The sequence below is a fragment of the Drosophila busckii genome, chromosome 2R (assembly GCF_011750605.1).
Source record: "Drosophila busckii strain San Diego stock center, stock number 13000-0081.31 chromosome 2R, ASM1175060v1, whole genome shotgun sequence".
Lineage (NCBI taxonomy): Eukaryota > Metazoa > Arthropoda > Insecta > Diptera > Drosophilidae > Drosophila > Drosophila busckii.
In genome coordinates, this window is record NC_046605.1 from 15,904,496 (window position 1) to 15,925,612 (window position 21,117).

The 21,117-nt window shown below is 40.7% G+C and overlaps 1 protein-coding gene across 1 annotated transcript in view; it reads right to left on the minus strand.

Moving 5' to 3' along the window:
• LOC108596842 overlaps positions 1–20,735 on the minus strand; it is a 32,074-nt gene extending 11,339 nt beyond the window's left edge. The window contains exon 1 of the mRNA XM_017982971.1: positions 17,599–20,735. Coding sequence (XP_017838460.1) covers positions 17,599–19,054 — 1,456 coding nt within the window. The 5' untranslated portion in view covers positions 19,055–20,735. The remainder of the gene's footprint in view (positions 1–17,598) is intronic.
• Between the last annotated feature and the right edge of the window lie 382 nt (positions 20,736–21,117).

Below are 21,117 nucleotides of genomic sequence, written 5' to 3' on the forward strand. Positions count from 1 at the left end.
CGTGTGTTTGGATTGCATTTCAAATTAGAGGTAAATAAATTGCCATTGCAAAAACAAAACTCGTTGAAAATTGCACTTTTAGCGACTGCAATGTTAACAAAAAAAATCTCGTACACAATTTATATGAATGCCTGCGATATTTTTTCGCTGCGCGTTTTTTTTTTTTAACTTAATTAAACTCCATATATAGCAAATAAATTGCATTGTTAATACAGCCTCAAGAATGAAAAACACATTGTTGATTTCTTTTTCCATGCAATTTCATTTGCATACATTTAACGCACATAAACTAAAAATACGCAAAAATAAAAGAAGAAGAAGCAGCAGCAGCAGCAACACGTTGACGGGCTAGTTTGCATTTAAATTGCAGTTTTTTGTTTTCAACATGAGAGTTAAAAAATGCTATTAAAAAATGTATATTACGATAAAAAAAAAAAAGTGTTATAGTCGACAAAATCAAATTAAGTTGCCATTGTTGCATTTATTTTAATTTCAACAATGGTTAAAAATAGTGCCAAGTGAACATGCACACACACACACACACACACACATACGCATACATGTGCGCTAACATATAAAGTCTGTTAGCCAAATGTTGCCGGAATTCTCACGTACATTAACGTTGCCTTGTACTTTGGGATGGAGGCAGCGGTAATCGCGTGTTAGCTGCAGATTAAAATGCGGCAAAGCAACACGACAACAAATATGCTTTCCAAGCTGCTGTTGTGTGCAAAAAGTTGAGCGCAACCAACTTTTTAATATACTTTTGGCAAGGCGTGCGCAACAAACAGCAAGCCGGACACACACTCATGAACACATGAATGGAATGAATGAATTCTCTGGGTTCTCATACAGAAAAACATACAGTTAGGTACAAGCTTTGCTTTTTTTCATAATAATGTCAATGTGTATAACAAATAAAACCGCAAACAAACAAATGCTGCAGCAATAAAAATTTATCAAATTTATCATCAAAAAAGTATGCTACATTAAAAGCTAATCTTAACTACTACCACACTCAAGATTTAACTACTAGGATGTTGACTTGAAAATTCTACATAAGCTTTAAACCTTTTCGATTGTTAGCAAATGCTATTTACTACTACTACTATTTAATAATTATTACTACTACTGCTACTACTATTTATTAGTTAAAACATTCGTCAATATGTTAATAGCTCAAAATAATATAATATTATTTTGCTTATATAAATTAGCTTAGAAGAATGTAAGCCAATTAAAAATTTTCATTATAATAAATAAAATATATTCATTTATGCATTCGTTAAAATATATATTAAGACAACAAAATATAAAGTTAAAGCAAACAATTATTAAGAAAAACGCCATTCATTAAAAAATTATAATTATCTAACTACTGCAACTAATGAAACGCAAGAGAAAGTTTTGGTTTTAATGCTATACACGCGTCTATATGCCCGAACTTAATTTTTTGAGGTGGTGTTGGGCTCGACCCTAGGGCACAAAAAGTCAAAAAGCGTCAAAAGCGTGGACTTTTTATAGCAGGTGTAGCACTCAAACACATATGCCCAGTCTACCTTTCTCTCTGTCTCTCTCTCTCTCTCTCTCTATCTATCTCTGTCTCACTCACTCACGCTCGTTCGTTCGTTCTGTTTGGCAGACGCGTTAGGTAGCAATTAAGTCACGGCAAAATGCGCGACGGAAATGTGCAAAAAACAAAGCGCGAGCACATTTTTAGGCATGCGAACTTCATTTGGCTGTTGCTGTTGCTACCGCATAGCGGGGCTCAAAATATTTTGTGTCTACGTCATGTGGCGTTCATTTGCTATACATTCGCATTCTTCCCCATTTCATTTCATTTGGTTACGGCCTGGGCCATTTTGGCCTGGCTTAAACAATGCAAATGAAGGCAGCCAACATCGTCGTCATTTCCGCTTGACGTGTGTGCTTAGCCTTTGCCAAGGTGTGTGTGTGTGTGTGTGTGTGTGTGTGTGTGTGAGTGTGTGTGGGCTTTGCCACTCGTCTTTTCAACATTGTTTGCTTTTCTTTTTTGGCCAGGCGGCTATTCAATTTTAGCAGCACCTGTTGAGCCAACTCAAATGTGTGGTTGTGGCCCTTAATGATGGTGCGTTTAGCTTTTTCAATTATATTAGGCTTGTTTCTAATTTAGCTACCTGCCTGCCTAATTAATGCGCAGCGCACAACAACAAAACAAATTCAAACAAAAATAAATGCTGACAAAGCAAGACTGAGTCTAATAAATAATTTGCCAAGACAATTTTCGACAAAGAGTTACAAAACGTAATGTAATTAGCATCAGTATAATTATATTTATAAAATCTGCCAGACCCTTCAGTTGGTCGTCTGCAATCACTAGCAATTTAATTCGAAGGACAAGACGCTTTTAAAATTGCATCAACTAATTTATTGCAAGCTAAAATTTAAATTGCGAAGCCTTGTTTAGCATTTAAATGAAGTTTGTCAATCACCCTGACCTACTGAAATAAACGTAAGCGGTTTACTAGTGAACGCCCAAAGGGATTACAAATGAAAATAAAATAAAACGTTTGCCGTTTTACTGGCAAACTACAAATCTATTGCGCTTTTCTCTCTCTCTCTCTCTCGCTCTCTCTTTTCTGGCTGCGAAGCTAATCACTGCTGATAAGATAAGCGCTTTAGTTGTGGGGGAAACGACGGAAAAGACGCAACACAAAGCAGAATTAGCAACCAAAGCCACGTGGCTTGCAACAAATTGTCAGAGAACTGAGCGCGCCTTTTAATTGTACAATTTGTCATTTGGCTGTCCATAAATTGACTTGGCCATTATGCCAGCACGAATTAGTTGATTTGATTATAAATTAGACTAAGAGTGCTGTTGGCTTTGGGGGTCTAAATATAGATTGCAAGTATGTATGGGTGAAGTCAAGTTGAATAAATCCTCGCTTCAGCTTATACCATTTACTAATTGCCTGGCAGCCAGTCAAGTGTAAAACTGATGCCCGACTCTTGTCTAACCACAAACTGTTATTAATTTCACACTTAGGCAATTACTAATTGCCTAACAGCCCCGCCCACAGTTCAACCCATCGCCAACGCCAGCGCCGTCGTGTGAATTGCGTTTTCAAACTGCACAAATCGGACTCAAGGCCATGCTTCCCGCTCTGCTGACGTCAGCAGCAAAACCCATGAGAACCTACACAAGCAGCACTTGGACACTTGTAGGCCTCCCTCATTGCTCTATCAAGCGAGGCAAACGCAATCAAGCGCTTAACTACGCGACGCCATTGCAAATATTGACATTATTTCAAAGCATGAGAGAAGAGAATTAAAGCCAAAGCCTACGCACTGATCACTAGAGGGAATAAACAAAATGAAACAAAAACGCTGCTACCAACAGAACAATGAACAAGCTCAATTTGCTTTCGCTTAAAAATAAATTTGTAGCTAGAATTTGCCTTTGATTAGCAGTTTGTTAAAAATTCTAGGAAAATATCTAAACTTAAATTAGGACTACAAATTCACTTAATAGTTTTTCGCAATAATTTCTCGATAAGGCTTCAAGCCAAAAGCTCGAGAAATTCATGTTGCAAATTTAAAACTGAAAACTAAACTTAACTTCAATCAGAGCAATAAACAACAATTCACTTTAAATTTGATAGCAATAGTTTATTAATTTCATCAAGACTAATGCTACAATATTAATTAAATTATTTAGCAATAAGTAGTGGAACTTTCTTAGAAGCACTTTAAGTATTAAGGAACATATTTTAACTTCATGCACAACTATAAGTTGAACTGAATTGAGCATTTAAAAAAATTTTGATAAAATATATAAGCTTCAGTAATCAGCATAGCAAGCATTGACTTTAAGTAGTAATAATTTTACGATTAAAGCATATTAAGAATTCTAAAAATTAACTCAGCTTCCAGCAAAATTGAAATTTTGAATAAATTATGCTTGACTTATAGTTGTAGCAATTGATTTTGCTTAAGCAGCTGCTAATTCAATTTGTATGCTGGCAATTGTTCGTTTTTTTATTTAAGCCGTGTGCTACTATTTTGAAAACCTAAATAATTATAGGCAAAACAGTAAAGCGGCAGCAAGAGAGCGAGAGAAAGCACGAGCCGAGACACGCCCACATTTGGGGGCCTGGCACCAGCGGCATGCTTTGCGTTTTATTTATAACTTTAATGGCTATAATTTTAGTTGCTGTCGTTGATTTAATGATGATTATTGCGGCGCGTCTTGGCCCTGTTTACGTTGTGGTCATTTGCGTCAGCTTTTTTATATGTATACGTCTCCCCCGCTGACTGCCCCTTGCCCGAGGCCTTGCATGTGCTTTTGCAATCCATGAAAATGGTTGCCTTGAAGCGTTCGCCATGCCGCAAGCCGCAGCCGCAGCCACAAGCCGCAAGCCCCAAAACCATAAGCCAACAAGCACACACACACACACACTCACACCCACACACACATGGAAACAATTCCCAGCTGTAATCAATGCCGCTCAATAATTTAAATTCAACGTTGGAGCAGCAGTAGTCGCAACACTATTTATAGCACCCAGCAATGCGTTTCTCGCTTTATTTTTGGACAACATTTTTAATGCGCTTATATGTGTATGTGTGTGTGTGTGTGAGTCTCGCACATTAGCTGAATTTCCCGAGGTAAACATTTCGCTTTTGGTCGCTGGGCAAAAACTACTTTGCACAATTGTTTTCCTGGCAACGCAAATTTGTGCGCTTGACTTGGCAAAACAAGCGCCAGGACCTGCCCCCAAACTATTACACAGGTGCTCCCTGGTCCCTGCTAACTGGACATAAACATGTGCAAATCAACATAAATTCTGTGTGCTCTCGAGCTGAAGCTGCCTGGCATGCCAATGCGCATTTTTTTCCATTTTCGTTGCTGCTTTCTTTTATTTTTTTTTTTTGCTTTTGGCTGCGGGGTCATCCAGGCTTTAGCCCGTGGTCCTGCTGATGTGTTTGTTTGTTTACTTTGAAGTTCGTTTTTGTTTTCTTTTTGTACGTTGGACTATGCGCATTACGCGAAAGTAGAACAGGGACTGCAGCCACAGGACACACACACAGACAAAGAAAGGACGAGACACTGCGTATGCGATTTTCGTTGCTGTCAACATGTTTTGAACATATCACTTTTGCTATATATGAAAATTATTTATAACTTTTGACGTTGCGTTGAGTTGTTTTTCAGCAGCGCAGAGCGCACAGCAAGCAACAACAACAACGTTGCTATATAATAAATAATAATAACAATAAGAGCCAAGGCAACTGCACGTGTTGCTACAATTTTCAATTTAAGCTAAGGACGCAAAATCTCAACTACTTAGCTTAATAAAATAAATGTACAATTTGAAATTAATAAAATAATATAAAAGAAGAACTTCTGCAGCTTAAGTTGGTTTAATATAGAAATTGTTGACAAACTTATAAATAGAAATTCCAATAGTTCAATATTTAATTAGTTACTAATAACTTTTGAATATTAAGCGTAGCATTGTTGTCTTATGTTTCATTTTAAATTACAAAATAATTCCAACCAACTCAAGTTATCAAGCTAATGAAAAGAATATATGCTACGTATACTTAATTTATATAATAAACTGCTCGAAAGCTCTTTGTGTGTCTCATTGAACTAAATTTGAAGACCCTTTTGTATATGCCGTATGAAGAGTCCTACAAGGTCTAAAAAGGGAAACCTTAAATGCTAAGTAGTGCATATATATATATGGAAAAAGCACTCAACTTAAGGCACGAGCCGGCAGCGAGAGCGAAAAGTTGCAAGTTGGGCATTGAAATTAGACATAACTCGAGAGTTGCCAGAGCTAGTTAGATAAACTCAGTGGGAGCAGAGCAGAGAGAGAGGCAGAGTGAAGTTGTAAGCCAACACGTTTCAGAGTTCTGAGGCTGCTTGGCACATTATTAATATTATTTTGGGCCTGGCTGGCACGTAGCTGACTTTTCATTAACGCTATGCTACTGCGTATACAAATTTAGACATTGCTGACAACGCACAAACCGAGCAGAGGCAAAAGCAAGAAGAGCAAGAAGTAAACGAGAAAGAAAAAGTTTCATTAAAATTGTTGCACTGTAATTTAGCGAGGGGCCGAGCGAAAAGTTTTACCGTTCACCTGGACTGCGCGGACTGTGGACTACGGACTGGGACTAAAAATAGCTTGAGCCGTCGGCAACTTCATGGATTAAGCTTTTTAAGGCAAGTTTATGCGTTTGTTTTGCTGCCAAGCGGCGATGACAATAAAACTTTTGCTTTTTGCGTTTTTTATGCCGCTGCCGCCGCGACTTAACGGGCACACACAGATTTTACCGTTACAATATATTCATATTATAGCGCAATTTTTATTGTAAATTATGCGCGCCACGCATAATGAAAACTTTTGATTATGCTATGAGCTGCATATGCCGCTCAAGCTCAACACTCAACGCTCAACGCTGAGCTACTTAGTTACTTAATTTCCGCATGGAAATTCAAAAGCAAAGTGCCTGACAGCGTTGCAGCTATTAATAAAAAATAGAAAAAACAAAGATGTTGCTTTGCTTTTTGCTGCGAAAGACAGAGCAGGCACTTCAGGAGGGGAGAATCCCCAGACAAAGGCAACACACTGTAAGCTGCAACTGCAGCCCAGACTCAGTCGCAGTCGCAGCCGCAGTCGCAGACTCTGAGTCTTAGCGACTGTCAAATGACACAATGAGGGTCCGGGTACGGACGCGACCCCTCGGCTGACAGTTCGCAGACGGCAGGCACTTAAGTACCAGAGAGTGCGCACCTTTGGCAATATTAATAGCCCAGGCAAAGTGGAGACAAGCAGCGACAAAAAAAACGAGATGCATTTGCAAAAGCCAAGGGTTCGACTAAACGTTCAGCGCTCCCACCGCTCACTTTACGCGCAAGTACTTATGTGTGTGTGTCAAAGTCAAAGTCAGCATGACAAAATGGCGTCTTGCTGACTTCAGTTCATTTAATTGGCAGCGCACAACTCAATTTTGAACTCTGACCTATGTCAGTCTTAAATTAGGGCCAAAGACAAAAGTCTGACCAGCAAAACTCAAAGCTACACACAGTCGCCAATAAGTATGCAATGCTATTTTGAATTCTTGGAAACATAACAAATCACTTTGCCTGACTGACTGGCTGGCTGGCTGACTGGCTGCCCGACTATTTCATTCACAAACAGCATTCAGCTGAGTGAGTGAGGGGCACTGAACATTCATTCAAGCACAAATTGTGTGTGCGAGGCTTTCGTTTCAGTTTAACTGCGGCTGTCATTTACACACACACACACACACACTCGCACTCTTTGCTTTGTTAACTGTTAACTGTTATCTGCTAACTGTTACTGTTTGCCACATCAGGGGGGTGCTCTTACAACTTTGGCTTAGCTGTTTTTCATTAGAAAGCAATTTTGAATATGAATTGCGAACTGTGAGTTGTGAATTCAACATTCAGTTGAGTTGAGTGTGGGCACATAAATTATTTGGCAAATGTCGCCTAAATTGAATAATGTTAGCAACAAGACAAAATGGCGTTGGCTACAAAATGGCGCACACCCATTTTCAGTGACCTCATTACGCGCCCAGGCTAGTTACGTGCTAGCAGCAGATGCTAGTCTAAGTCTGCGCTATATGTATATATATATATATATATATATATATATATATACAGTTGAGGGGCTAATGTATATTTTCACTTTGGTGGCCAGTCCACGACACTCGCTGTGTCGGTACTTCGAGGCAGGTTAAAGACCCAGCCCAGGCTATGTCGACCGACCGTTTGTCGCGTATTAATTTTTCTCTCTCTTTTGCGCGCACTTCTTGGTTGGCTCTCCCTCCCTGCTGTTTGTACAAGTCGCACAGATAATGGTGCATAGCTTTAGGCGCTCTGTTGCTAAAAATAAACACAACCTAGCCGTTGCTTTAGTTGCTGTTGTTGCTACTCCCTCGTTCCCCAGCGCGACACTCACTTGCTCGTAAGCATATCACCTAACTACACTGTCGTACACCTAGAGAGACAGTCAGACGGACAGACAGACAGCTAGGCTCGTGTCTGTACTTCAGTTAGGTACAACTTTAATGAGCAACAACTTGTAAAAAAAGCAGTTGTATACAATTTTGTATCAATCAGTCTAAGAGTTATGTTTAATTTAATGCGTAAATTAAATTAACTAACTAACTAGTCGAAGCGCAAGTGGAAAAGCCGCAGGCAAGGACAAAAGCAAAGTACACGGCGCTGCTTTTGTTTATTTTTAATAACTACTTAACGTATTAGAGGCAACTTTTTTAGCCGTTAAGCTGCCTAGGGCCAGTAAATAGTTTACTAAGCGCTGCAAGCAAAAACGAAGTTTAATATAAAGTCAAATATTGCTGCTTCTTATATTAATTAATAAGCAAATTGCTAATATGTAATTTGACTAAAGGAAAAAATAACTATTAAAGGCAATATAAAGAATTTCTTTTCTATGTTGTAAAGGGGAAATATGTAGAGGGAGCTCTAACTTCTAAGCTATTTAAAGAATTTTCAGCAAATTATTATTAAAAGAAGCACAAGACCTTAATTAAGAAATGCAAGTTCAACTTATTTTGGAAGCACTAGCAGTTATCTATATTGGAAAAGAACCTCAACGAGGGTTTTGCTAAGAAATTCAAACTATTCGCTTGAATTATTGCTGCCTGTTATTTTAATCATACCCAAAATAGTTTCCCTTATGAAAAATCAATTTGCTTTGCTTGCTTGTCTTATTATTAAATTTATACATATATTCACCCATTGCGTTAATCGATTTTCAAGTCGTCAACTTACCAGTAAAGAAATTCATAAAAATAGCATTAAAAAGCATTCAATAAATAAAAATGTACATTTATAGAATTGCAGAATGTGTGGCAGCTCTAATATGTGTATTGCTTGTCAGCATAAATTACGTATACGCACAATTGACAGCTGAGGTCATTTAGGCGACAACTGCTGGCACATTAATGTAAAAACGAAATAAATAAAGATCTTTAGCTTTAGTATATACCTGCATACATACGCATATATGAGCTGCTAAGCCGTATCGATGTTGCTCCTGCAGCAACATAAATCTTATTTAATTGCAAAACCAGCTGTCAATTTGAACTAAAGCTCAATACACATGGCAAACGAAAAAACAAAAAAAAAACAAAAAGAGAGAAATTTTACGCTGACGTACCTTGACATTTATTAAGCCAAAACCGCAACAAAGCAGCAGTCAATTTGGCTTCGTCGTTTTCTCTCTTTTCGTATATTGAGTAGCCATTAAAAATGTGTATTCGATCGAATTGAAATGTGTTCAGCATGTGCTTGTCAAACAAGCGACTGCGGCTGTGGCTCTGCCTCTGGCTGTTGCGTTAACGAGAGAGAGAGAGAGAAAGAGAGAGCAAGAGAGAGCGAGCGAGAGCTTAAAATTTGTGTTGGCCCTTGGCAGCTGTTGGCGCATCAATTGCGCCAAAAGGTCAATTTAATTTGTGCGCCTCGCTAGCCCACACACATTGATTGGAGCCACTGTAGCGTATGCGTAATTTTCATGCGCAGCAGCTTTGTTTGGCTTTAGCTGCATTATCCAAGATAACTGCGACCCACAACAGCTGCTAACACACAAAACTTTTACAAATGTTACCGCTTATGGTTACAACATGCAGGTGTATATGTATTTGTATTTCTATGTGTGTGTGTTGTGTTTATTTAGGCTGCTTAACTCGCATGTGTGTATGTTTGCTCAAGAGCTGCGGCTTTCCTTACGCCTCCAGGCAACAAGTGCAGACCGAACGAGCAGCAAGCAACAGCATTTTAAGCATTAGCACTTGAAAATGCTTAGCCGCAGCATTAGCTACACGACCCTCTATCGCATGTGCATATAGCATATAGCTAGTTACATTTTAAGTGCTCAGCTTTTAAAGACAACAAATTACATAGCTAGTTGCTTGAAAGTTCACGTTGGCTTTTGCACTTTCAAGTGTTTTATATTTCAAATGGTTGGAAATTTCAATCAATTTAACAAATATATATGTTGCTCTCTGTCTTAGAGTGAAGCATATTTGAATACTCAATTAGCAACTACAAACATTTGATACTTTAATTGCATTGAGCAGTTAATAAAAGCTTAAAGAAAAATATAAAAATATTGCACTAATAATAGACAAAGCTGTTGCACATCATAAGTTACTACAGTGTACATTCTATATAAGCAACAGACAACATTCTATAAAAGAAACAACATTCTATATAGTAATTTCTATATAAGAAACTTTATTGAATGTCAAAATTTCTATTTAAGCAACCACATTATTTTCCATCATACTCGTTTTATAGGTAATAGTCAGTCGCTTATTTTTCAACATATATTTTTTAATGGCATAACTTTTTATAATGTTAATAATAGCAAAAGAAAAAAAATACTACAATACTTAATTTGCTTATTTTAGACCATGCCAAATCGCATGAAAAATTTCTTTGAAAAGTTTGAGCGCTTTGAAGATTTTATTACATAATGCAAGCCGAAATTTTTTATATATTTTGTTTATATCACAAGTCTAACAAAATAATGGGGTATGTGTAAATTAAATTAATTATTATTAATAATATAAAATATTTTATTTATGCAATTTACTAGTATATTTTAACTAATAATTTATGTAACTCATAACTTTAACTGCTCATTTCTATACAAGCAACTATTTCAATATATTAAATTTTATAGGAGTTTTGGTTTCATAGGATGCTTACTGTATATAGCAGCAAGCTGTTGATAGATGAGCGCAGCTGAATAAATATGCAAATTGTCTATAAATTAAAAGCCAACAAGCAAGGCAATAATATTGCAAACACTTTGCCGCTGTCTCAAACAGTTTAAACTTATGCTAAGTATGAAATGTATGCGACTTGGATTGGCTGGGGGTTGAGTGAGCGTTTTTTGGGAGCAAAAGTTCAAAGCAGGTGTGTGTGTGTGTGTGTGTGTGTTGTGTATGAAGAAAAGCACAACCGCTACATTTAGTTTGTAGCTGACTGTTAAATTATGCATACAGCGCTAGGCAGGCTTGGAAGCTTGGCTAGGCGTGTTAGCCTCATTATGCGCGAATGCTGGCTTTGAGCCTGGCCAACAGCAAGCAGCACTTGTGCAACTCTGCGAGACGCTTGGGCCGGCACTTCAGTGCACTTAACATTTTAGTTTTTGCTCGGGCTGGGCGACAAGCTCAAGTAGGCGCGCCTTAAAGTAGGCTTTGCTTCTATATATATATATATATCCCCATGCTCCAAGTGCTGTTTCTCTTTCTATGGCTGTCAGCTTAAATAGGCTATAATTTGCATTAGCATGGCTCTGCACTCAGGCACACACACACTAACGCACAAAAAGTGAACGAGCGAGAGAGAGAGAGAGAGCAACACTTGTATTCCGTGCATGCTTCGTTTGCTTGCTCCAGTTTTCACTTCCGCTCATCGCGTCTGCTGGCATTGAGCTCCAGTCCATAACACACATACGCACTGTGTGTGGCTACATTTATGAGTTGATATATATATCATAGCTCAGCTCCAGCTCCAGCTCCAACTACTATACGATTTTTATTGCGTTTGATTTTCATGGCATATGACGCACAACTGCGTCGCCCAACTCGCTCCACTCTCCAGTCTGGCAGGCCTAGCGAAATAGAGGAATAATAAAAGCGCCGAAACCAAAAGCCAAACCATATGCCATTTGTATATGCGCACTTGAGCGCCGCTGTCAGCGCCTCGAATTTTATGCAGCAAGCTACGCAGACTTGGGGCCAAACCAATAAATTCGCATTCGCAGGTTCAAGGACAACGCATTGCTGCAGACATTTTTTATATTCAATGCGATTTCAAAATTGAAAAATCAAATCAAACTAGCTGCTGCCATATTTATGTGCCCATATTAGCTTGATTATTAAAGTGCTAGTGAGCATAAATTTGCTGCTGCTGCTTGTAGCGCGTGCACGCCCACGCCGAACCTTGCGCCTTTGCTTGTATTGAATAAATTTATTTGTTGTTTGCTCTTGTCGCTTTTTTCGTGACACGTGTCTCGCTGCCATAGACGTGATATAAACAGATGTGTGAGTGTGTGTGTGTGTGTGTGTGTAACTGCGGTTTAATTAAATCAGAGCCTATACAACAAAACATAACAGCAAAAGGTAGAGCGCGTATGCAAATAAATGCATTTAATTAATATGAAACGCATATCATGTAGTTATCAGTCTAATTATAATTAAATTTACAACGAAAGCTGTCAGCTTACGTAAGTTGCAATATATATTGTTATACATCATTGAATTTGCAGTCAGTTAACAGTGGATACAGTCGTTTTGCTTACATTTCAATTATATAAGCTGGAGCTTTAGCTTGTAGACAAATTAGGCAAAGCGCTGCTAAGTAAGTCATTTATCAGACTCGAAAGTATGCTGCTTATTTTGCATGCCAATTACACACACACGCACACACAGAGCGAACGATAAATAACCCATTATTTATATGTGTGTGTATATGTAAAATTCATGCTACTTAGCTAATTTTACGCGCACTTTGAGCTAAAACAATGCCAACCAAGACGTTGACTACAAAATGTATAAGTATATGTATATATGTATGTGTGTGTGTGTGTTTGTATTTGTAGCACGCTTGCTGGTATGAGTTTCTTTGATGAAGTGGTTTGAACTCAGTCAAGTAGTAGCTGACTGAGCACACAATTCGCACGCTCGCTCTCGCTCTTGCTCTGTCTCTCTCTCTCGCGCTTTGTCATACTACTAGCAGTTCATTCATAAATTCTGCGTCAGCTCACAACTCATTAGGCACGACGTTGTAGCAAACTACACACACACACAAACAGCGTCTCGCTTACTTTGCGCTGTCTGTGGCCTAAAAGTATGCTAAGCTTTTCTGTCGTTTTTATTTTTTTTCCTGCTGTTGTTTGTTGTTGTGGTTGCATCATCTTTTAAGGTGGCACAACCTCGCAGCAAATCTCTCGCTCGCTCGCTCTCGCTCCCTCTCTCTCTCTCTCTCTTTCTCACTTGGCAAATATATCATAAGCAAAAGTCCTTGACGCTTCATTGACTAAAAAATTCTGAAGCACATTACGTGCTCACACACACTAACACAATTACACTCAGCTACATTTGCGGATGACTAAGAGTTTTGCTCGACTTGCTGAGCTGCGGCTGCTCCGGCTGCTGCTGTTGCCATCTCGCTCGCACGCAATCAGGACACATCTACATAATTGACTTCATCACAAGTCCACTTTGGCCGCAGATTTATGCATTTGACAATCCTTTAATATGCCAGACTAGCGCATTAAAACCAAAACTAAGCAGCAATCCAACACGCAACACACACACACATACACACACACAGACAAAAGAACAGAGCGAGCTCATCTGGCAGTTTATATACTAAATATATACTCGAGTCATAGCTTACTCTTGTGCTAGACGCTTTTGGTTTCTGTGACGCAAGCGCTGGCCGAAAAAGGCTTTTGGCTGCTGCTGTCGTCAAACTGGCTGAATGGCACACACACACACACATACACTTACACACATATACAATTGGCCTGCTCAATGGTTGCTGCTGCTGCTGCTCTTGCCGCCTCGTCTTGTGCTTACGCTAATGTAAATATTTTCTCTTGGTTTCGTCGTCGCCATAATTATATATGCAAGTGTGGCCAGGAGCGCGCGAGGGGGTGTACCCCGGGGCGCCTGTGTGTATGCTTTAAAATCTGTCAGTCGGATGCTGGCTAAACTTGCGCTGATGATGTCATTGTTTATTGATTCGCCTGCATGTGCATGCGACTCATGTGTGTATTTGTATGTGTGCATGTGTGTGTGCGTGTGTTTCATTCTGATTTTCTGATTGCCACACAACAGTAAATTGCCATTGAAATCAATGTGCGCTTCAATGCATTCGCATTGATTATGCAAATTGGGTGTCGGACTAATTTCGTTAGTAGCCAACAAAAAAAAAAAAATAATAATTATCTTGTGGATAATTTCTAGCCACACCAACGCATAAAATGCTGTTCGATTTTGTATGAAATAAAATTGTTAAGTTGTCTGCTGTGGCTGATTGATTGAAGAACATTAATTAATAAATACTCTTCATTGTTGATTTCGTTGGTGAAATTCAACAAAGTCTGCAATTGAATAATCGTAGCTTAAGTAGCTACAAAACTAAGCAGACGAATGTTGGTGAATTTTCTTTAATTTGCAGTCAAAAAATCACCAGAATTGTAGCTTAAGCGTGTCTTGGTGTAAATTTCAGCAAACTACTCGCAAATCTGTTGACTGGTAACCAGTGAAGTAACTAGCTGCTCACCACTGGGGCCGGCCGTCTGAAGGGCTTTCAAATGCCCAAGGAATTTCTATAGATTACATAATATAATTTATAAATAAATTTGTGTTTGGCAATGTGCATTGGGCATAGCAATAAAATAGGATTTCAGCTTCTATTTGTGTTGCTTGTGTGTGGCGAAAAGGTCAAGGGACAGTGTCGGGCAAGCAAACAACAAAATAAATGCGCATAAATAAATTTTTACACAATGCGTAGCCAGTTGCTAAATTTTAATTTAATAATGTAGCATAAAAATTGCTTTTAGCTCTTAATGCTGCAGATTTGCATAAAATTTGAGTTATAAAATGCCAAATTATATGGCCATGCAGTTAAAGCCTAAGCTAAGTCGCCTACACACACACACACACACACACACACACGCAGACAAAAGAAAAGTCAAACGCATAAAATTGTGCGTCGGGTCGGGTCAGACTGCCTGTCGTCCTGTAGCAGGACCTGCGCTAAGAAATTTTCCACAGACAGCGTGGCAGGCGCACATAGCGAAAGAGTGAGAGAAAGAGAGAGAGAAAGAGGAAGAGTATCAATAGTCAGTTGGGCAGCTCCAATAACGTTCCAACTAATTTGCGTAATATTTAGAAGAAAGTGTGGGCGGCAACCTCACAAAGGACGAGGGCGCGTCCGCTTCAGCTGCAGAGCACTCGAAGTAGTTGCTCAAATTACAAATTAAATCAACAAGCGAGAGCAAGAACTAAAGGCGTGACAGACAGATGGACAGACGGACGGACCGACACACATGCATATGCAAGGACATGTCAAGCTGTTGGGCTATATAAATGAATGTTGTGTCTGTGGCCTGTCCGGCCTTGGCTGATGGTCGTCAGCAGCGGCGGCGGCAGCAGCGGGCACCCCCTGGAGTGTTGTTACTAAATTAGTGGACACACACACACATGGGATAGTATCATAAATTGCTTAATATAAAAACACAAACATCACTTAAAATACCGCGCGCACTTTTCATGGGAAAAGGAAGCTGCTGAACGCCAAGAAAATTCCCACAAACGATCAGCGTGGGCAACGCCACTGGACACACCACACACACCCACACACATGTGTGTGTCTATCACTGTATGTGTGTGTGTGTGTGTTCCATGTAAACACTTGAAATAACAATTGTAATTTTCCCAACTATGGCGTGAACGAAAATGTTGCCCCTTTGACAGTTGATGACGTTATTGCGTTGTCAATGAGACAGACAGAGGGACGAACGGATAGACGGACAGTCGGACACACATGTTGCTACTACCAGCAATGTGGTGGCAGTGGCCGTCAAGGTTTCCCATGAATTTCAAGAGTGACAATTGATAACAACATAGCCAAAGAAGCGAAAGGAAATTGCGCAAACATGCGCGTCAAATGAAAATTCATTGATTGTCTTATTGAATTTGCGCACGCACATGAGCGCACAACTTTCCCCTCGACCCTCGACCCTCGACCCTCTCGCTCTCTCTCTATCACTTTCGCTTGTTATTGAAAACTCATTTGCTGCTCTCTTGTGTAATTTACACACAAATTTTGATTGCATTAATTTGCTAAAAAGCGTTGCAACTGCAACTGCAACTAAAATTTATGAGCGCAGCAAACTAATTAAACAGCGCTTAGATTTGCTTATTGCATAATTCAGCTAATTTGGCTCATAAATTTATTAATACCTTGCACCGTTGCTCGCTTGTTGTCTTGGCATTTAGCTGAGGGCCAAACTCAAATGATGTCATTAAAGTTGAAAGTCATAATTAAAAATTAAAATTGATTGCTCTTCCAATGTTGTAAACTAATTTCAAAAGCGCGCCCCGGCCAAAGTGATTAAAGCGCAAAAGTTTGCAGACGCGCTTCGGCTTCGGCTTCGGCTTTAGCTTTGCTGTGTGTGTTCAACTAATTTAGTAAATGCAATGGACGAAAAGTTGTACGTGCCAAATATAGCCCAAGAAATAGTTATTGCTATATATTTTATATTTGTAGCTTGTGCACAAAAGTTTGCCTGCTGCCCAATTGTTGACAAATGATTTAGTGACAATCTATTAAACGATGGCTGATTGTTGATTGATGAGCCTGCGAGTTGGCGGCTGCTTGGCCGAGGCTAAAAGGATTAAATTTCGCAGCGACGCCAGCGCCAACGCCAACGCTAACGCTAACACCAAAGCAACTGCAACAATTTGTGACTTGTACTCTCGAATCGATACGAAAATAAAATTAAGCCATTAAAACTAACAACTGTATCGAGTGTGCAGGTTACATGAACACGTCAGGGTTAAGCACCAGCGCTGTCTAAGACGCTGATAGCTTATTTAATAAATTAATAAAGAAATTAGCTGCGGCTAGACTGCGCTAGAGTCTATTTTTATTGTAGCAACAATGCGACGATATTCGATGCAGAGCAAGTTTACATTTGCTACACTGACAGTCACTCGAATAGGATTAAGCTTTGAAAATATGCGCAAAAATCTATTAAATTCAACAAGCTAATCTTAATAAATATTGAGACATTTCGAAGACTTACTGTCATTATCAATAGAGAATAGAGATCATGTGTCATGAATTAAGCAACATAAAGTAAATCAATCAAATAAAATAAAATCGACAAAATTCTTTGCTTAGCTGAATTTGAATAAATGTTTTATAAATGGTAGCAACTCCTTGTCGCCATTATAACAATTTAATTAATTAATTCTATGGTCTGTGCTATAATTTAATTTAGAAAATTTTAAACTAACAACGCTAAAGATTTTTGTAGCAGCCCCAAATTAATTTATTTCTTATCTAAGTGACTCCTGTTAATACTAAATATTCTAAATAGACCTAACTTATAGTTCTGTGTAAGGACCAACATTAATTTAATATGCCTATTATACTCTTTAGAGTACAAAATGCAAATAATGCTGAATATCGAAAAATAAATTGTGGCTTGTTTAATTCGCTTGTTTTTACTGTGGCAAATCAATTGGAATTTTCTTGCTTATTCCTATGCAAGTGCTGCTGCATTTTTTAATGGATATGATTATATGTTTTGAATCTTGCTAGTATTATTATTATTATTATTATTATTATTATTATTATTATTATTATTAGAGGAGTAAAGTGCATCTTGCTAGTATAGAAAAACGCAAATTGCCGACTATCAATAACTATTTCCTATCAATAACTGTGCGCTGTATTTTAACTTAGTTTGCATCCCCAAATATTTGTTATTGTTTTTTATATTCTTCGTGTGTGGCACTCACCTATTTGTGGCACATCGTATTGCCGCTGTCCGCGCGCTGTGCGCAACATCAGCTGGCTGGCAAGGCTGTGGGAGACGGGCGGCGGCTGCGGCGCATAGCCGCCCATGGAGCCTGCTGCGGCGGAGCCAGAGCCAGAGCCGGAGCGCTTGTGATTGGGATGCATTGGCTGCTCCGCTTCCTTGTTCTTGTTGTCCTCAGACTGCGTCTGGTGTTGCGGCTGAGCTGAGATTGAAGATTCGTGTGTCTTGTCTTCGGTTTTTGTTTGCTCTTCCTTGGCCATCTTCTGATGCTTGCTGGCTGTGGCTTCCGAATTGGCCAGCGCCAGTTTGCCGCGTTGCTGCTTAAAGTGTTGGCCAAAGATGTTGCGTTGGAGCAAAGGTTGTTGTTGTTGTTGCTTTTGGGTCTGCGCACGCTTGTGTGCCCATTTTTGTTGAGCGCGTATGTTGTAGTTGCCTTGGGAGTGGGACTTGGCGTTGGCGTTGGCTTTGGCCGGCGCATCGCGCTGCTCCTGCTCGAACAGCTGCTGGAAGGAGTCGGGCGCGCCCTGCTCCAGAGCCTCCAATGTGCGATAGGGATTCTCGGGTTGGTCTTCGACCAGGCCATGGTACTGATAGGCGTCCAGCTCGCGCAGCAGCTCATCCTCCGAGACATGCGGAGCAGCATCCTGTGAGTTCGACTCGAGCTCCGAAAAGTCATCAAAGTCACCAAAGCCATGCAGCGGCTCGTAGAGAGTTTCAGCTGCCTCCAGCTCACGCTCCGCCGGCTGCACTATGCGTCCATAGTCGTACTTAACGGGACGCCGCCCAAACTGACGCAGCTGATCGTAGTCCTCGTCGTTGGCCAGCGGCGGCGGCGGCTGCTTCTGCACGCTGCCAAACATAAAACCGCGCGCCGCCTGCTGCACCAGCGCCGGATAGTCGCCCACGTCGAGCTCCTCGCTGGGCTGCATTTGTATGCGGCCCGCAATGATGGGACGTCCATGGTGGCCAGCGGGCGCAGCGGGACTTTCGGCGGTCTGCTTGGCCAGGCCGAGCAGCATGAGACGCTCGCGCTCCAGCTGCGCCATGTCCGCAATTTCCTTATTCAAACGACCTGTGGTCGCATCGAATGCTGCGGCGGCTGCTGAGCGATGTGAGCTGTGGCTCAAGCCGCCGCCAGGTGGCGCACCGCCGCCCGCATGCTGATGCTGCTGCTGCTGCTGTTGATGCGGCTGCCAGGCGGACGCTTGGGCAATCGCTGCATTTGATTGCGCTGCCATCGAGTTGCTGCTGCTGCTGCTAAGAGCGCTGCCGACGTTGCTGCCGCCGCTGCTGCTGCTGCTCTGTTGGAGTTGCAGCTGCTTGTCGGCGGCATTGGCGTTGCCGTTGCCGTTGCCATTGCCGCTCAGATGGAGCGCATAGAGGCCGCCTTGGATGAGCAGAACACAGACCAAGGTCTGTGCTAGCGAGAAGAACATTTTCTGCTTGTTGCTGTGGCGCAGTTTATCAATTAGACGACTTATGTTGGCAAATGTTGGGCGTAGAGGCGGCAGCAGAGAAAGTAAAGAGGATGGTTGTGGCTGTGGTGCTAGTTGGGATGGAGAGGGGAGAAAGGGCTGCGCTTCTTCGCTTACTGGTAGAATGGCTCTCGATTTAATTGTTGTGGGGGCGCAACTTAACTTAACACTTGTAAGTCTTCAGTGTCAGTTGCTGCTGCTGCATGCTCGCTCGCGTTACACAACACTGCACGCTTAACAACACTGGATTCGGTGTTGGAGTTGGAGTTGGAGTTGAAGTTGTTGCCTTTCTCTTTAGAGACAAAATCAATAATCAATTGTCTACTTCCAGGCGTAAAGTGTCTGGGCCGTACGTATTGTTTGCTTGAACTTTGTTCGACCCGCTCGCACCTTAACGGGAATTGTGGGAGTGGGTGTGGTTGTTGTTGCCGTTGGTCAGCTCTAACACTAGTTGCTCACACACACACACAGGCACACACACACAGACAGAGACAGAGACACACACACGCACGCATGCATATAATTGCCGTCGGCACTTTGTTTAAGCCTCTCACCCTCTCTCTCTCGCTTTCTCTCTCTCTCTCTCTCTCTCTCTATCTCTCGCTCACGTTCTTTGCTCTTTTACACTTTTGGCTTAGCTGCTGGCACGGAAGTCACTTGCGGCTGCCTAAAAAATCTTTTTTGCAATTTTGCGCCACTTGCTGTGTTTATAACTTCCCGTTAGTTTTAGCTCTCTGTCTCTTTGCCAAATTGCTTTGCTTTAGGCCTTCAGATTTTTGTACGCACAGCACTTTGCTTGATAATTTTCTTGCCTTTTTTTCACACTTTGTTTAGTTGTTGTTAAAATGCAAAAGAAAACTTTTTTGTTGTTGTTGTATAATTTGTATAATTATTTATTGCTGTGTTTGTTTGTTTGTTTGTTTTTTTTTTGTTAGCTATATAATTTACTTAAACTTTTATGTTGAAGGAACTTGTTAGCACTTTTCTTTATTTGCTTAGCGCTCAGCTTGCGGCACTTTATTTGTTTTTTGTTTTGAAAAATTTTCGAAAAACTTTTGTATGAGATGATTTTGAGGAAATCAGTTTGCACTTTAGCACGAATTACACTTTGTCAGCTTTGCACTTTGCTTCTGAATTGATGAGAAGAGTTTTGATTTTGCTGATGGTGAATAAATTGTTTGAAATAAATATATGTATATTTATATGTCTATATAGATTCTTCTGTTTTTTATTTTATTTCTTTTTTTTGTTAGCTTGTGTCTGTTGTGTTCCGCACTTGTGAACCGACGAGCAAGGACTCGTCGTGTCGTCTCAGCAGGTTTTGCCTGTTTGTCTGCCTTTTGCTAACTGCTGCTGCTGCTGCCGTCGCCGCTGCTGCTGCTGCTGTCGTCACAGACCGCGACGCTGACGCTGACGCAGACGTTCTCCTCAAGGCGTTTCGTATTTCAACATTATGCGAAGTTCGTTGTGCATTCGTTCCGTCCACTTCTTCTTCTTCGTCGACGTCTTGTTGTTGTTGTTGCCTCGAATTTCACTTATTTTAGCCGCCGCTGTCTCTCTGGCTTTAGCTGCTGCTGCTGCTGCGGCTGATTTTATTTTCTTTCTTCTCAGTCGTTGGGCAAGCAACACGAAGCGACTTTTACGTTTGTCCGCTCAATACTGAGCTCCTCGTATGCTCAACCACTTGTTTTCAAGCCAAAGCTCTGAAGCTGAAGCTGCGCCCGAGACCGACAGCGAAACGAAACGAAACGAAACGAATCGAAAGCGAAGCGAACGCAGCCGACGCCAACGACGCCAGCAGCCGCCAGCGGCTTCGCTGCGTCATGTGTAGAGTTTTGGAGAGCGAGAGAGCGAGCGAAAGAGCGAGCGCCAGAGCTGGCGCAAAAAAATGTCTGCGCACATTGTGCCGGCATTCGAAGTCTACCTTCGATATTATAGGGGCAAGTGCGTCCGTCTTCGAACTTCTGGCTGCCATCTAACGATAATAGGATTTTCCTATTAGCCACCACAGCAAGAGCAGCAGT